At 39.5% G+C, this 18,887-nt stretch overlaps 2 protein-coding genes across 2 annotated transcripts; both read right to left on the bottom strand.

Annotated features, from left to right (window-relative positions):
* Positions 1 to 309: 309 nt before the first annotated feature.
* LOC147525198 (uncharacterized) lies at positions 310 to 2,578 on the bottom strand. The gene is made up of 4 exons (XM_086578573.1): positions 2,013 to 2,578; positions 1,582 to 1,787; positions 1,139 to 1,377; positions 310 to 621 (listed from the first exon to the last, which is right to left on the bottom strand). Exons 1-4 carry the CDS (start codon positions 2,576 to 2,578, stop codon positions 310 to 312), a joined length of 1,323 nt encoding a protein of 440 aa, XP_086434699.1.
* A 14,204-nt stretch (positions 2,579 to 16,782) lies between these two features.
* On the bottom strand, positions 16,783 to 17,466 carry LOC147525199 (uncharacterized). The gene has a single exon (XM_086578580.1). It carries the CDS (start codon positions 17,464 to 17,466, stop codon positions 16,783 to 16,785), a length of 684 nt encoding a protein of 227 aa, XP_086434706.1.
* Positions 17,467 to 18,887: the final 1,421 nt, after the last annotated feature.

Consider the following 18,887-nt stretch of genomic DNA (forward strand, 5'->3'; position numbering starts at 1 on the left):
GATACTTTATTTACCTCGGCAGCCTCTGAAGCTGTTTGAGTCTCCAGTTCCTTTCGGTCCAGATAGCTTGGACAAAGCAAGACCGATGAATGCCTTTATCACTTCAACCGTCATCGATTTTCGATTCGCAGATTCGCATGAGATGATACCACTCTTCATGCTAATTACATTTAACCATCGTTGTTAGCCCCATTGCTTTCTTGATGCTTTGCGGACTAGTTTGAAAATGAACACTCTAAAAAATAAATGTGCCGAACTTTCCTCTTGCGAGTCACATAAACAAAGATCTTGATTGCCCAATCACTTTCTTCATTCAAGTCGATTACGTGTGGGAAGGCATCCGGAGAATAGCTGCCACATAGTGAAAGCATGTTTTGAGGTCACAAGCTTCCCCCAGACCATCTTGTACAACTTCACCTTACTACGGACATTTTTTAGAGCGGCATATGTTGAGGAAATAGAAAACTCTCCAGAACTTGACGGAGTCCATATAACTTGATCATCAGTAAGGAAAGTATTGATTTCAGTTTCCATGATCCATTTCTTGACTTCACATTCCGTTATTTCTGTGATGGCCCTCGACCATTCTCCATTTGAAATGACTGCAGCTACTTTAGCATCCTGGGGTACCGAGTTTAGAAGAAGATCTTTAGCTTGAGCATTTAGAATTAGTGGCCCCGAAAGCACCAAGGTTCATGCTAAGGCTTCGTGTCATTTCCATTCGCTATCCCGTGCACGGACTAGCTTCCATGCAACTTCTCTATGCTCCAAGATACCTCGCCAAACCGTGAGCATCCTTTGGAGCTTTCATTGTCCGAAATGCTTTTGCTTGATTTGTTGATCCCAAGACCATTTAACCCACAGGCTCTCGATTTCGAGCGGTTTATACACTAGGCCGCAGTAAGAGGGTCGCTTGATTCCACACTCTTGGGTCAATCAGCCCTAGCCCTCCTTGTTCCTTGTCCAAACACATTGTCATGTGACTCGAGTGATGCATCTTTCTCGCCATATTCGGTCCTGCCCATATGTGAATCTATTGCATAACTTGCTCACCTTTTCCAAAGACAGGTTTTGGTAAAACAAATGTCTTTGCCCAAGAAGTTTGAAAGGAAGATAGGACTGACTTGACTAGTTGTACTCTTCCTGCTCTATTCAAGTCCTTATTCTTCCAATCAGAGATACGTCTTGTTACTTTTTCAATGAGAGGTAAGCAATCTCTAATACCCAATCTTGTTGCAGTAAGTGGCAGACCGAGGTATGTGATTGGCGGAGCAACAACTGTGATATTCATCTCTTCAGCTAAAGATAACCCTTCTTCTTCAGACATGCTTCCTGCTAATAAGGTGGTCTTTCCATTATTCAGCTGTAGCCCTGTAGCTAGTGAGAAGGTGGAGAGAATGTCTTTTATTGCAAGTAAGGATTCTATGTTTCCCTGTAGCTAATAAGCCAGCTTCTTGCATTTTGAATGGCATTGTATCGACTTGGTTTGGATCCCTTGTTGGAGCAAAGAACTCAAAACTTCCATTATGAGCACAGACAGATAAGGTTATAGTGGGTCGCTTTGTCTTATCCCTCTTTCACCTTTGAAATATCCTTCAGGTGATCCATTGACCAAGACAGAGAAGGTGGGGGATGCAAAGCACATATACAGCCATTCGATGAAGATTGGAGGAAACTTGAACTTTTCGAGTATGGCTTGGAGAGCCTGCCAAGAGACCGTATCAAAGGCTTTCTTTATATCAAGTGTAATAGCGCATCTTTTCTGCCATTTCTTCCTTGTGTAACCTCTGAGTAATTCATGTGCAAGGAGCAGATTGTCTGTATATAGACCTCGGGGACAAAAGCCGATTGAGAGCTAAAGATCAAGGATGTAATACATGTCTTCATCCTGTTAGTTAGTACTTTTGACACACATTTATATATGGTATTGCAATAGGAAATGGGTCTAAAGGAACTAACATGAGAAGCATTTTTCATTTTAGGAATGAGACAAAGCAAGGTAGAATTTATACCTCCCCATCATCCGCTTTTGAGAAAATATGAACTTGATCGCCTTTATGAAATCCTCTCCCACAGTGGCCCAACATCTCTTAAAGAAATGAGCATTGAACCCATCCGGACCTGGCGTTTTATTGTCCTCCATACTAAATAAAGCTTCTTTTATCTCCTCTTCACTGATTGGAGATTCTAAGTATTGACTAGAGGCGTAGCTTACCTCCGCAATTTTTAGCCTACTTAGAAACTCCGTATCACATTTCGCAGTTGAAGGCACCCCTAGCAAGTCTGTATAGAACTTCAAGAAAGCTTCTGCTACTGGGTCTTTCCCTTCTCTTCTAATCCCTTGTTCATCTATGACATCCCATACAAACTTTCTTGTCTTCTTTTCCTTCAAAGCATTGAAGAAAAATTCACTGCACTTGTCCCCATAACACATCCAAGATATATATCTGTTTTTCAGTAACATTTTCGCTTCCTCTAGCTTTAACAAGTCACACAACTTCCCTCGGATAAGGAACTCTTGCTCACTAAGGTTGCCATCCAATGGATTCAAGTGCAATCTTACTTGGATATCTTCCATTTCGGATCGTGTGTCTTTAACTAGTCTATGAATGTCATGACATAAAGTCCTTGCCCATCCTTTTAACACCCCTTTTAAGCTCTTCAATTTTTCGATGGATAACATGAAGGTTGGACTGCCATAAACTGCTATGTCCCAACAAGTTTTCAAAGTAGCTTCGAAATCTTGATGAAGCATCCAAAAGTTACAAAATCTAAACGGGGGTTGACTTCGAAAGGTAGTAAGGAAAGACATGACCATTGGAGAGTGATCCGAGGTTATTTGAGTTAGAAATTCCACCTTTGTAGCCAACTTAATAGACGACCAAGAAGAGTTTACAAGGCATCTATCAATCTTTGACCATTTTCTTATTCCATCCCCGCCACTATTCCATGTATAGAAGCATCCGTATAGGTGTGGTCAAATAACTTGACTACATTCAAACAGCTAGCAAATGGGAGAGTTTCCTAGGGTGTATGTACTCGATCTCCTATCCTTTCATGCTAGTATAACACATTGTTGAAATCTCCCATTACACACCATGGGCCTTGCAAACCAAAGACTTAACATTTTCAGCTCCTCCCAAAGGGTAGTTCTTTTCCTCGACTATTATTACTGTGATATATCATAGTTACATAGAAGAAGAATCCATGCTGCAAAAGGTTGATCTTGCAGTGGATAAACTGACTTCCTTCCACCTCCTTATGTACATCCAAAATTTTTGATCCCAAGCAATCCATATTACGCCATATTCATTACTTGAGTAATTGTTCTCATCGCCCATGACGGACAAATTATATCTATTATACTAGTATATTTCTCCTTTTGACTTTAGTTTCCGAAACCCCATGCAACTTATCTTGTTCTCTCGTGATAAACTTTTTTTTCATCTGTTTTGCCTTCGTGGTGTCGTTTAGTCCCCCGTGATATTCCAAAGAACTTATTTTTAACATTTGTATTAATTAATGATGGTTTCTCCTCTTTCCCTTTCCTTTTGGACGCCCCTTTATCTCTTTTCCCCGGACCGAAGTTTCGATTGCCCGATAGATTACTTTGCTTCTTTCCGAGCTCTAGTCCAACAGAGGAGGCCCCTACATTCAAATCAGTTGCCGAGGAATTCTGGCTGGGCTCTAGTCCGAACGGGGAGCTCCTTCCATTTATTCTCTCATTGATCGGGGTGGAGGTGTTCTTTTATTGGAGATGTTATCTCCAAAGAGCTCGCTCTCAGATCGATAAGTTGTCATCCTCCAAATCTGCTAGTTCCTCAAATAGATTTCTTTTTCAGCACTGAAACAGTTTAGACTGTGGATGTGGTGGTCTAACTGTTGAAGTGGATTTTGTGATACCACTAGAGAGAGGTTCCTAGGACTTCCCCGCGATCTTGATGAGTTTCGATAAGAGCCCAAAACTGTAGTTTTAACCCCTTAATAATCTTACTTGTTAGACCAATTATGTGAATAATAAGTAAGAGTTAATATCGACACGTGTTTTTATGCATTTCGGGCTTCAAAGTCCATTATGTGCGTAAATGTGCCACTTTTAGCGAGATAAAGGAGCAAAAGTGAGAACTTCGAATGCCATATCTTTTAGACTCAGACCTCGGAATGAGGCCTACCTTATGTCAAAACGACCGGCTCGAAAGAGCTTTGCAATGGTCCAAGCCTTGACCCAATGAGAGGAGCAGAAGTGGACGAAAAGTCTGTGGAAGCCAACTGCAGCTGAAGAGGCCTTTTTTGATCGAAGAATTGGGTTTGGGCCCGATTCTCGGCCCAAAACATGGCTCCAAGCCCATGCACGATTTTTGGATCTGAATGTATAAGAACAAAAGCTTAACTCATTGTTAATGGTAGATTAATAGTAGAGAATTAGGGTAGATAGCTTAGAATAGAAGGTAGCCATTAAAATAGCTTCTAGATCTAGATTTAATTGTTTTATTTAATTAGTTTCAAATCCTTTATTAGATTAAACCTTTGAATCTTGTTCTTCATTTAATTAGATCAATAAAATAGTTATTAGTATTCAATTTCGCTTTTGTCATTTCCAATTCTAGAACTAATTTCAATTCTGTCCTTATTTCATTTTAGTCATTAAATTAGATTTCATTATTGTTTAATTAAGTAAATTTCAATGCTTTATATTATGTTTAGTTTTAATCTAAATGGGAATGATTATGGAATGATTCAAGGCTAAACTCCATTAGAGGGGTTGAGAAGCCTTGATGAAAGCTTGATTCCGTTTTATCGTAGAGTCGCCGTAATTCCTATTCCACGGGGATAATTAGTTCACCATGAGAATGGGTTTAATTGTTCACATGCTAGTTATAAATTGGTAGAAATGCCATGTGTAATTAGGGATTAGGAAGAACCGATTGTTCGCGGTAGCAGTTCAATTCGATTACGATTTAACTCGCCGTTAGTGGATTAAGTTGAGTTAAGGTGGAATCAATCCCCCCTCTAACTCCTTATCATCGAATCAACGTAGCATTCCCTTAGTTGTCTGATAATCGACTAGTTGCATTTCGTGGGTAGTTGCATCGTAGTCTAGTTAAGAATTGTGAAATCTCTCATTGACTTTAAGTAGAGTATTGAGACTAGAAAACAAGCATACGGAAGGACTAAGAGTGGAACGAATCTCTCTACTCCACTTAGTGCAATTCGCATCGAGAGTAGAAGAATTGATAATTGAGATAGTAAAAGATTAGTTTTAGTTTACTTACGGATTGAATTCATCGTTCATTTCGTAGGTAGACTAAAGACTTTTCATTTTACTTTTATCAAATGGCACCGCTGCCATCTTAGTTTCACTTTCGTATTGTTTTCGTAGTGTTAGTACTGTTTTTAAAGTCCCATTTCACCCACCCACCCTTGTTTGATTCATACTGTGGTTGTCCATTTTAGAGTTGAAAAATTCCGGCCAAAAATTACCGATGGCGAAGGCTACGCTCCTTGAGCGCCGAATTCACCGCCCATTTGGAGCACGACCCGGCCTAAAAACACTGTAATCTGAAAATTACTTGAGGAGGCGCTTCTATGCTGGAAATAAATGTTAAAATTTCCGGATTTCCACAGTTTTGATTCAAACTTTGATCTTTCATATTTTTTAGTGTTCTAACCTGCTATATACACTGAACAAGCGTAAACAAGACGCTATTCATAAGCGAAGCAAGGACGCAATCAGGTATTCCTTTCTTCCACGCCTCGCATCTCCTGTTAGAGGTTTTATACTAGTATATCAGAATTGTTTAGAGTGTTGCATGTTTAGTTAAGCTCGACTTAGTCTTGCATGAGATTAAGGTCTGGTAGAACAAAAACACCGAACGTAAATACACAACAACATCAACAATCAAATCTATCTAGTATACCACACACTACACCTCTAGCTACTATTTCACACACACCACCTGATATAATGGGGGAAGAAAGAGAGACTCCTCTCTCGGACTTCTACAAAGCCTTGAGCGATAGCCCCAAATCTTGCATCGCTCTAGCAGACCCAAATGGGATTTTAATCCCTCCAAATATTTTAATTTGTTACCCGCTTTTCATGGTTTAGACCATGAAAAACCTTATCGACATCGTAGGGATTGAACAAGTCCTAACAACATTCCACCATCCTACGGTTGGTAATGAACAAATTAAATTAAGGGTATTCCCTTTCACCTTAGCCCGATAAGGCGCGCCTTGGTTAACCGCCCAAAGCCCTAATTCGTGGGACTCGTGGGCTAAACTTGTTCAAATTTGTTTATGGAACATTTTACCCACCCCTAAAGACGGATGAGATGCTTTCCAAGATTCATTTCTTTTCGACAAAATCCTCATGAATCATTTTCAGAGGCTTGGAATCGTTTCACCGATCCGCTTATAGAGTGTCCACACCATAACTTAGCTTTAAAGACACGTTAGTTCGTTGCCTTTTTCAAAGGACTTCAACATCACCATAAAGAAGTCCTTGACATAATGAATGGGGGTAGTTTTAAGCAAAGGAGCCTCCGGAGGCTTATAAATTTTTTAGAGGACCAAACTAAGTTTAAATAATAATTGGGGGTAGTGACGATTACTCCCGCTCCGCTAGTTCTTCTTCAACAGTTAAGGCCGCCGGTATGTTTGAAATTAAACACGATTCCGAGCTTAAAACTCTAATCGAATCACTCACTAAAAAGGTAGAGGCCATTTCTGTACAACAAAAGCCTATCCCGTCATGAATGTAAATTCAAACCCATGTAGTTTCGGTTGAGTCCCGAAAGCATCCCGACTCCCATCGTCTCTATAGCCTATGAACAGGCTTGTTCCATTAATAGTGAACCTAACGCCTTTGGAGACAAAATCCCAACTCCGGTTGGAGAAATAACCAACAAGTCACACCTCAAGGGTACAATAATCAATATGTTAGGCCAATGCACGGCTTTTAACCAAGCTCCACTACGACAAGGATGTGGTCGTGGTAATTTTAATAATTATAACAACCAAGTGCAACCTCGACAAGGTCAAGCACAAGGTCAAGGTAATTATAATAATTATAATGCTAATAGAGGTATCGTTAGGTAAATAATAATTATCAGAATCCACCCATAAATAATTCACGGAAATAGTTCCAAATACACCACCCGTGACTACTACACCCACACAACCGATCGCCTTTGACACCTTCATACAAGTGAGCCAAAAACTTTTCCAAACCATGGCTCAATCTAACCAACAGCTTCTACAATCCGTTAATAATTTAACCCAACAGGTTGGCTCAAGATAAAGCCCAAACCAAAGGTGTGTTGCCAGCTCACGCAATACCTAATCCTAAAACAACAAACACACCTTTGAGGTAACCGATAATACTAGTAATGAATATGAAAATGTAGGTGAGATAAATGCCATCACCACTGCTCCGGCAGAGTGGTTGATAACAAGGTAACTATGCCTATAGTTACCCCCACCAAGAGAGTCCCTACACCTACTATTTTACTAGATACCGCAATAGAAACTCAAGAGCCTACCACCGTAGAGGTACCCGGCCACAACACAACCTAAGAAACAGTAAAGCCACGGTTAAACATCCAGTGATACCATTGCTAAATATTTAAAACCACCGTTTCCACAAAAATTAGCCATGTTAACTAGGGATACAAATTACGAGGAGATTAGGGACGTTTTCAAGAATCTAACTATAAACCTTCCCTTCCTCGAAGCTATTAAAAAGCTACCACATCATGCTAAGTTTCTTAAGGAATTGCGGTACTACTAGGCTTAAGACAAATATACCAAAAGACGCTTTTAACAGAACAATTCCCAACCTTATCTGAAAATAATGGAATTGTTAAGTACAAGGACCCTGGTCGTCCTACTGTACAATGCACCTTAGGAGATTCCTATACGACGACCGCGTTATTAGACCTGGGGGCTAGTGTTAACTTACTCCCATTTTATTTGTATAGACAAATAGGTCTCGACAAGATGCAACCCACTAAAATGACGTTGCAATTAGCTGATCGGTCTATTAAGTATCCTAAGGGTGTAGTCGAAAATGTGCTGGTAAAAGTTCGTGATTTCTACTATCCGGGCTGATTTTTGTAGTCCTCGATATGTAAGTCGCTAACGACTGGTCTCCGATCATTTTTTATGGCCCTTCCCCGCAACCGCCAATGCTCATTAATTGCCGTGGATGGTTCAATGTCCATGTCTTTTGGCCATCTTGTTGTTGAAGTCAATGTTTTAAAACAAGGACACAGCCATTCGATTCGCCTATGGATGGAGAGGTTAGCATGATCGAAAGAGTTGTTCGAGATTATTTCAACAACACGTTCCCTGATAGTCATATGCCCAAATTTCTTTCCTTTGGAAAGTCAGACTCCAACATTTTCATTCCTACACTAGTTGATACACATATTATTGATGAGGAAGGGATAGATGATTTTCTCAAAGATGTAGAGGACTACCATAGTAATGTGGATATGACCAATCTAGATGAGGAATTCGATGAGTTTCTTCGAGTAGGTGACGATTCACCCTATCAAGATCTACCTTGCACAACATCCACCTCGATTCCCCTCCTTCCACCCTTTCAAAGGAATCTCGAAGTTTGCACTCGATCCTTTGTTTCTCCCGTGCTTCATAATTTTTAAATCCTCCTAGCAAATGATACTTCGTAAGGACAAACTATTTGACACCTTCATTTTCAGAATTGAGGCAGTCCCTACACACACAATGAATGAGTTCGTGCTAAAACCACATCCTCATTGTGTACAAGCCGTCTTTCTACAACTTATACATATCCACCATATTCTCCACAACCATTCACTTTTCCACACTCATTTACTAGAACACCCACTCATTCAAAAATGAAAAAATAAGGTGCATGATAGGTTACACAATAGGGTAATCCGACTTTCGCTTTCATTTCACTAGGTTGAGTCAGAGGGAAATCTTGGTGTTTCATTGTGTTTGGATATGTTTTCTGTGATATTTATTTATGGAATGATCCACAACTATTTCGGTTGTTGATATATGATCAACTGCATGTTTATACATATGTTTTAGATAAAGTCTCGAGTATCTGACTATAAACGACTCAAATTCTGTGTTTGGTGCACTTCCTTTCACTTTAATATATTGGTAAGTGCACCATTAAGGTAACCGGGCCCTCCCTATGGAGTGTGTGGCTGTAAGTACCGGATTCTAAGTCCACGGTTCACATAGTTCACGTTTTCCACTCTTGCATGTTTTTCTCGGATTTTTGAGTCATGTTTCTCTATGGTGTGAATTATGTCTTTATTGCTTATTGTTTTTCATTCTAAAAAAAAATAAAAAATAAAAAATAAAATAAAAATAAAAAAAAATAAAAAATAAAAAAAAATAAAATAAAATAAAAATAAAATAAAAAAAATAAATAAATAAATAAATAAAAAATAAAAATAAACATAGTAATCTAGGAAGTCTCGGGAATCTGACTTTAAAAGACCCACTGCTAAAAACAAATTTTCTAAGCTTCGTTGTAAAAAATTTGTTTGGGGGTGGGGTGTTCGTGTTTCCGTACTAAAATGTTTTATGTCCCATTAGAGTTGCTTAGGCCGTTTAATTGTATTACGATTCGGATTGACATAATCTATTAATTTAGAGTTCATTCGTCAAGATAACTTACGCCATGCACGACTTCGAGGCATTTTCCACTATCTCGTATGTCACCTGAAGTCGGAATAGAGTGTTTTATGGATCATTGATAGGAAATTCTCTCCTGATCATTTCCATATCTCATTCGCTTAAAAATTGGACCGGTAACGGCGGGAATTTTGAATTGAAGTTCGCGAAAAAAAAAAAAAAATCAAAATTTCGATTTTGGGCTTGGGCCCAAACCGCTACCAACCCGCTACCATCTAATTAACGCGCCACTTTACATTCTCAGCAACAGTTCATCGCTTTTTTTTCATCTTCCACCGCCATTAACAAAGCTTCAAAACCCTAACAAAAATAAAAATTAAAAGAAATACAATAAACCCACCAAAATCAAATCCTAACCCCAAATCTTCTAAAACCAAACCACCACAACCCCCACCGATTTAAATAACAAAACCCACCGAAAATTCAAAATTTGGTGCCGCCGCCGCCACCACTCCTCCACCACCACCACCACTGTTCTTTCAGTTGGTCAAGTTAAACCACCACCACCACATCATATTTAAACCCTCACTCCATTCCAAACACTAGATGGCTCAACAACGCTAATTATACCGAGCAAGTTTTCATCGCCGACCACTTCGCTACCGCTTTTACGGTGACAAAATGGCTAGTAGAGACTGGAATAGTTCGGTACTTTCGACCAAGCCTTCTACCACGAAGACTTGGTCCGACGGTTCTACAACACCGTGGAGTTGGAGGGAGTAGGATTTTGTGATGGTAAGGAAGAAGAGGAGGAGTTGACCATCGAATCTGTTATTGAGATTCTAGGCATTCCGCCTAGAATCCATCCGAGGCCACTTTACAGAGCCCCGGTTTGACGGGTAGAGCCTCGATGGGCGTGGATGGCCATCAATGGGAGCTACAATACAAACTCCCATTGTGTTCGCTGTGCATCCCTCAGACTAACCAACCGGCTACAGACTCGATGGATTGGTTGGAATGTCCTAGGGAAGGACAAGGTCGCTGACATCGGCCCGACGCCTCCACGTTTTATGGGTACTCCAGAGCGTAAATACGATTTTTCAGATCCCGGAGTTTTTGCCGAGCATGATTAGGGGGTCGGAAAGTCTTTGGCACCTCTTCCCCGTGTTAATCACCAAGATCATGCCGAAGATGAAAGCAGCTCCGGCCCGATAGATTTACATTACCCCGCACCGTAACACGCTGTGATCTATAGGGAGTGTGTCCAACAAGTTTGGAGGAGGGCTGAGGATAGAGAAGAAGAAGAAGAAGATGGTGGAGCTGAGAATGAAGAGGAGGCTGGGGGACATCAGGATGCCTCCGAGGATGAGGAAGACTTGACCGCTTTGATGCGGATGCCTTCCGAGGTGTTGGTCCGATGCGTAACGCATGGCTGTGCTTCATAGGGGCACGCGCTCACTAAACACTATCTCAGACAGACCTCCCGGACTCGACAGCGACTATTCATCACAACTTCGGTGATCCGCACCCGCAGAGAGAGGATGAGAGATGGGAACAGGCGAGATGGAAGATGGAAGCCCGCCAGTTTAGAGTGGATATGCTTGCACGCTTCCCACCTCATACGACTCCGCTCGAGGACACAGCTATTTAGGCATGAGCGTCGCCGACGAAGGACGACTGCTCTTTGGACCTTCGGGAGCCCGTGAGCCACCACTAGAGAGTGTGCCCTCTGCCACCAGTGGAGAGGTGTTTAGAGAGTGTGAGGATTGATAGTGGTTGTTGTTTTATTTACTTTTGTTGTTTTTATTGTAATATAACTTTTATTTCCGTAATTTGAATTTTGTAGTGGTACTCCGAATGAAATTTTAATATAAGGGCTTATTTTCATTATGCATGGTTGTTTCATATTGAACCCACCTTCCCAACTTGTTTGGGGGTGGTTTTATCAATTCAAGCATTATGTTTGTATAACCCTCGTATTAGAATTAATTGTGGAGTCAAGGTGAAAATATGGTTGTTTAGGCAGAAATATGATTAAGTATCATTGTAGGATGAAACCTAGATTAAATAGGTACATTCTATCATAAAATCAACCTAAAAGATACTGGGTTTGAATTAGAATCCAGGATATGAGTTGTTTCCGTTTTCGAAGTTTGGAAATTTTAGGATTCAAAACCGCCAGAATTAGTTTTGGCAACTTTCCGATCCTTTTTAGCAACTTTATACCTATATAAACTTGATACAAACTATCCTCACAACTCACACTACACCTAAACTCCATCACGCACCTTTCACACCCGCGATTCCCCGTTTTCGCTCTCCATTTTGCAAATCAGAACTCGAGAGCCGCCAGCCAAGAGTAGGCTGGCGCCTACCTCTACACTTCCGACAGAAAATTTTACTCAGGCGCACCAAGTCAAGTCAGCGCCGAATCGCGCTTAAAACACCGGAATTCCAAAATACAAAGAGCGACTGCGTGCTCTAGTTGAAGCCGCCTACGACTTCGTGGACCAGAAATTTTCCAGTTTTTCGCCAGAGTACCGGTTGTTTTTTGCAGCTGTTCCAGAGCGTAGTTTTGAGATGACATCTCCTATAATAATACCGAACAGTCTTTCAAGATTTGTTCCAAAGCACTACTTACGGTGCTTGGTTTCATGAGGTGATCACATACGTTGGCCGGGAACCTCTTATGGTAAGATCGGGCTGAACTTTATTCTCCAAAGACTTGCATCTTATTTTTATAATAACTGCATTTTCTTTGAGAGACCGGATGGAGAACAAGTGTTCTCCATCAACATTGACGATGAACCAATGGAAATTACCGTGTTCTTGCTAGCATTTGTTCTTGGACTTGCTATGCCCGGCCGAGATACAAGACCCATGGTGCTATTGGGTCGATAATATGCATGTCTACACTTATGAGTCTTTGCACGAGGCTTATGGGGCAGGCATTTTTCCAGATTGAGGACCAAGGGGACTATAACGTTGCCCTTGGTAGCCCGGCCCATGAACATAGGAACTGTTATGTTTTGGATTATGCTAAACATTTTAGGGGAATGGCGTTTTTTCTTCAGGAATGACGCCACTTGCGTTGTTTTCCTTGCTTTAGCCGGGACGCCGGTTCTATGACCTTCCCGTAACTTTGATGTCTAGTTTAGCACGAGCCCATACCATGAGGCATAAGTACCTTCTTATGCCCGTTTCTAATTTCACGTATTATGCTATGTTTCTTTCCTGCTTTTTTGTACACGCTTCACGGATTGGATTAGGGTAGACACGGTGTGACCCACCAATAGTATTATTCGATCTTTCCGCGTAATGACTTGGCAAGGGTGGCGGATACAACCTCACCAAAGTTGCACCCTACACCCCATCAGACCAAGTGGCACTTAATAGGTTAGAAACCATAGATGATAAATGGCGTGAAGCCCGGCAAATTATCATAGCATGGCAGACGCTGAAGGAGCCCCCACTTCTTTATAGAAGTAGAGGATGACGAAAATGACTAATAACAAGGGAGTGGAGGTAAATTTTAGTTTCATTGGTGTCCGCTTATGTCCCAAGCAATTTAATTGTTAACCCCATAATGGGTGGAACTCTTTATAGAGTCAAGGCCAAGTATTTTTATTACTATATTTGTATGTTTTAACTTTGTTTTGCAGATGTTCCTGAATTTCACGCTTCAATGGTATTTTTCCTACCCTCTTTATTTAAATGCTTTGAGGACAAAGCATGCTTTTGTTGGGGGCATAGAAACACGTGTAATTAAGACATCCTGTTAGGATATAGATATGTATAATATGCACTTGTTTTCTAGTGAAAATTTCAAAAATTTAAAAATATAAATAAATAAGTTATGTTATACACTTAGGAATATTGGTATTGTTTCTTTCTCCATGCTCTTAACAATCTAGAAGTCTCAATGAATTTCGCAAGGTAATAATTGTTAGAAACTTAGGTTAACATATAGGTAATAATCTTTACATCTATCTATAAATATATGACATGAGTATCTATGATTGTTAGCAAGAAGTTTCTGAAACCTAGGCTAGAGTAATTTATTCTACAAATCCTGTGAGAATATAGCCTAAAAGCCTTATATGAATGAAAAACATTTGAGAAAATGAAGGGAGAAGTAAAACCGGATAGAGAAATCACACGTCCACTTGCTTGATCACTAAACCATATCCTAAGCGAGAATTTAGGCCCTTTTTGGATCGATATAGCCAGAAATCCAAACCTATGAATTATTTTTCGCTAGTCGCCCCACTGAGCCTTTCATTAGCCCTTCCATAAACCACAATTCCTTTACCCTGTTACAAAAACAAAACAAAATAAAAATATAAATCAACCTACCCAATTTAGAATAAGTCTGAGAATAGAATGAGTGAAGAAAGAAGAAGAGAAAAACTTGTGTGAACAAAAAATTAGTTAGTTGCTTCAGAAAAAGAAAATAAGTTTCCATCCAAGGAAAAGAAAAAAAAAAGATAAATAAATAAAAACTCCAAAAATAGAATAAAAGGGAGTCAAAAGCCAAAGAAAAGAAAAAGAAAAATATGGCTAAGGATGGAAACAAAGTGTAGAAGCAAAAAGTAAATGACAAGGTTTTTCTAGTTACATAGTATGAAGACTCTATTATCTCAGACTTGTCCTTTTGAATATCCATTTCCTTCCTTCTTAAACCATCTCATAATCCCCACAACACCTAATAAAGACCTTTAGCTCAATTAGGAATAGGTTAGTGTGATCGTAAGTGGCGATGTGTTTGATTGACTCCGACTTCGCGGTGTCATTGAGATTGTAAGGTAAAGTGTGCCCATCGTATTAATTGGAGTAGCTTAAACTTGAGTGGAAAAATCAGAGTGTTGTTTCTTGACTATTATTGTGAGAACCTACTTAAGGACGCTTATTCCGAAGTTTTAAAACAAACCCGCTAAACATTTTATAGTACTACTCATTGGTATATGTTTATTGTAGATGATAGATTATTATGCATATATTAATTTAGGTTTTTGACTTGGTTATTCTTGTTCATAGCTAGTGAGATGTATAGATAATTTGGAGCATGAATAAGGAAACAATAGTTTTATTTTCTTAGTCGTTGTAGTATAGATGAAGTTTGTGAGTACCTTCACTGGAAAACTCTCACGAGGCTATAGCTCGTCCACTAGGGAATTCCTAGTGGTTTAAGGCCTTGTTGCATATGGTCAATGCAATCGCACTCAGCGAAACGAGAGTAGTTAGAACTCCATTTTTGGTCACTTATTCTAATTTCTCATCTTTGCTTGAGGACAAGCAAAATGCTGTTTGGGGGTGGTTTGATAAGAGCCCAAAACTGTAGTTTTAACCCCTTAATAATCTTACTGTTAGACCAATTATGTGAATAATAAGTAAGAGTTAATACTGATTACGTGTTTTTATGCATTTCAGGCTTCAAAGTCCATTATGTGCAGAAATGTGGCACTTTAGCGAGATAAAGGAGCAAAAGTCAGCAGAACTTCCGAATGCCATATCTTTGGACTCAGACCTCGGAATGAGGCCTACCTTATGTCAAAACGACCGGCTCGGAAAGAGCTTTGCAATGGTCCAAGCCTTGATCCAATCAGAGGAGCAAAAGTGGACGAAAAGTCTGGGGAAGCCAACTGCAGCTGAAGAGGCCTTTTTGGACTGAAAGAATTGGGTTTTGGGCCTGATTCTCTGGCCCAAAACATGGCTCCAAGCCCATGCACGATTTTTGGATCTGAATGTATAAGAACAAAAACTTAACTCATTGTTAATGGTAGATTAATAGTAGAGAATTAGGGTAGATAGCTTAGAATAGAAGGTAGCCATTAAAATAGCTTCTAGATCTAGATTTAATTGTTTTATTTAATTAGTTTCAAATCCTTTATTAGATTAAACCTTTGAATCTTGTTCTTCATTTAATTAGATCAATAAAATAGTTATTAGTATTCAATTTCGCTTTTGTCATTTCAAATTCTAGATCTAATTTCAATTCTCGCCCTTATTTCATTTTAGTCATTAAATTAGATTTCATTATTGTTTAATTAAGTAAATTTCAATGCTTTATATTATGTTTAGTTTTAATCTAAATGGGAATGATTATGGAATGATTCAAGGCTAAACTCCATTAGAGGGGTTGAGAAGCCTTGATGAAAGCTTGATTCCGTTTATCGTAGAGTCGCCGTGAATTCTATTCCACGCGAGGATAATTAGTTCACCATGAGAATGGGTTTAATTGTTCACATGCTAGTTATAAATTGGTAGAAATGCCATGTGTAATTAGGGATTAGGAAGAACCGATTGTTCTGTAGGTAGTTCAATTCGGATTACGATGACTCGTCGTTAGTGGATTAAGTTGAGTTAAGGTGGAATCAATCCCCCTCTAACTCCTTATCATCGAATCAACGTAGAGCATTCCCTTTAGTTGTCGATAATCGACTAGTTGCATTTAGGTGGGTAGTTGCATCAGAAGTCTAGTTAAGTAATTAAGAAATCTCTCATTGACTTTAAGTAGAGTATTGAGACTAGAAAACAAGCATCTGAAAAGGACTAAGAGTGGAACGAATCTCTACTCCACTTAGTGCAATTCGCGATCGAGTAGAAGAATTGATAATGAGATAGTAAAAGATTAGTTTTAGTTTACTTACGGATTGAATTCATCGCTCATTTCAGTAGGTAGACTAAAGACTTTTCATTTTACTTTTATCAATTTCTACCAACAGCTTTAGTATCTATGTCGGGCCAAAGATGTATGCCTTCTCTACTTTGCAAGGTGTTATCATTGTATCTCTCCTTGAGTTTGCTATCTCTAGTTCGCTTAGTATCAGTTGAGATTCTTCACCTGTTGTTGATCTACATCGATCTCTCTTCTTTGATTAACAGCTCTTGGTCATAAGTCGAAGTTTTCCACGGCTACCGCCACAGGTGCATCGACTTGTCTATTTGTTTCGATTCCATTTGTATTTTCTCCTTCCTGCCGACGCCTCGAGCCTCTCCCGGTTGGATCCTCGCCAACTTGTGATTCTTCATTTTGTTGGGTGTTCTTCTTTTCCATACTCTTGTGGTTTTCCCTTACATTTGTTCCATAGTATGCCCAAATCTGTTGCACTTAGTACAAGATATTGGTTTCCAAAGATATTAAAGTGGAATGACTACTTCTCTGTTTCCAGATTTAACTTTGATAGTTTCTTTGTATTCATGATTGACCAGGAATTCGACACAAAACCTCGCAAAGGATAGTCTTTTCCTTTTTGCTGTAGCCTCGTCCATGAACTGCGGTTTGCCCCCTACCAAGCTCGCAAGATAAGACAGGCCATCAAATGTCCACATCTCCTTTGGGACATCCATCAACTTGACCCATACTGGCGCTGAAGCCACTTTGTTTCGAAAACTATCTCTTTCCACAGACCATGGTTTTATTACAAACACTCTTCCTGCTATGAATACTGGTCCCTCTTCCAAAATCATTTGTCTATCTTCCGAGGAGGTAAAACTCATGTAGAACAACTCTTTGTCAGTAGTAAGCTCGAAAGAACCTTTTAGCTTCCACTTCTTTTCCAAAAATTCCTTTACCATAGGGAAAGAGAGTCGGGAGTCTAGAAAGTAGCCCACTAGATATTCATCCCATTGTTGTATCCCTTGCTCTATTAGGTCTTGTGGAAAAACTGCTACTCCATCAACTATTACAGGCGAGAATTCCTTGAATGCTACCGTAGTTTCTCGATCTCCTTGTCTACTAAAAAGCGCACTCCAAGAGTTGGCTCGTGCTCCAGAATATCCATTCGAGGTATTCGAAGGAGAGGGATTACTTGTTGACTCCATAATACTAAGAAAGATGCTCACACTAAAGAACTCATTGTAGAGCAAAGAAAGGATTTACCTTTAGTGGATACAAGGAGGCGAATCTTTACTTTCTCTAAGAACTCCCACTGTAAGCAGTGAAGGATTTTACCTTAGAGAAGAGAAAAGAAAACAAAACGAAGCTTACTATCTCTTTGAAATCCCCCTGTGTGTAGAGGAGGATATACCTATTGTAAAAAGAAAAGGAAGAAGTTTTAGGATAAGAAATCTATTCTATTCGGCTTTATTCCTATTTTAAGCAAGATTAAGGGCACAGGATCAGGAAACACGTTATGTTATCTCACTCCCACTTCCCAACAACACAGTCCCCATTTTCACACTTGATCTAAACCCTAAAACAATTAAAACTAGATCTAGAAGTTATTCTAATGGCTACTTTCTATTCTAAGCTACTTTTATTTTCTAACCTAACTATCTATATTTTACAAAGAGTCAAGCTTTTGTTTTTATACTTTCAGATCCAAAAATCGTGCATGGGCTTGGAGCCATGTTTTGGGCCGGAAAATCAGGCCCAAAACCCAATTCTTTTAGTCCGGAAAGGGCTCTTCAGTTGGATTTGGCTTCAATAGATTTTTTGTCCACTTTTGCTCTTTTGATTGGGTCAAGGCTTGGACCATTGGAAAGCCCTTTCCGAGCCGGTCGTTTTGACATAAGGTAGGCCCAATTTCGAGGACTGAGTCCAAAGATATGGTCTTCGGAAATTCTGCTGACTTGTGCACTATTTCTGCCCATGTGGACTTTTCAGCTTTTGACCGGGCTTTACAAAGGCTTTGTCTCGTTGAATCTTGGCCTTTATTCACAGAATTCGTAGCAACTGACATTTGCTCCTTTATCTCGCTAAAGTGGCACATTTCTGCACATAATGAACTTTGAAGCCTGAAATGCATAAAAACACGTAATCAGTATTAACTCTTACTTATTATTCACATAATTGGTCTAAAAGTACGATTGTTAAGGGGTTAAAACTACAGTTTTGGGCTCTTATCAGCTACCAAGGGCTATGTGATAAAACAATCATAACACACGTTTATTGTTTTCAGTTACTTATTTTCTTAAGTCCGAGGTCCACAGTCCAAAGTCCGAAGTCCAAAGACCCAAGTCCAAAGTCCAAAGTCCAACGTCCGTATAGTCGTACGTTTTAGTCAAGTTACCTTACTCATGTGGGTTTGGTAGGATAGGTCGAGTAAGGGATCGTCCAAACCTTAGGGCTCGGAAAATGTTCACAACTGGAATTACAACTTTTAGTGAGTAGGATTTTAGGTTTTTTAGTTGTTTTTAATTAAATTAACGGTAATGCAAATAATGTAAATTACTACAGTGATTATATGTAGGTAAAAAAAAATAGAGAAACAGGGAGAGAGTTAATCATACTCATGCAAGAA

Source organism: Coptis chinensis, chromosome 1 (genome assembly GCF_015680905.1).
Source record: "Coptis chinensis isolate HL-2020 chromosome 1, ASM1568090v1, whole genome shotgun sequence".
Taxonomy (NCBI): Eukaryota; Viridiplantae; Streptophyta; class Magnoliopsida; order Ranunculales; family Ranunculaceae; genus Coptis; species Coptis chinensis.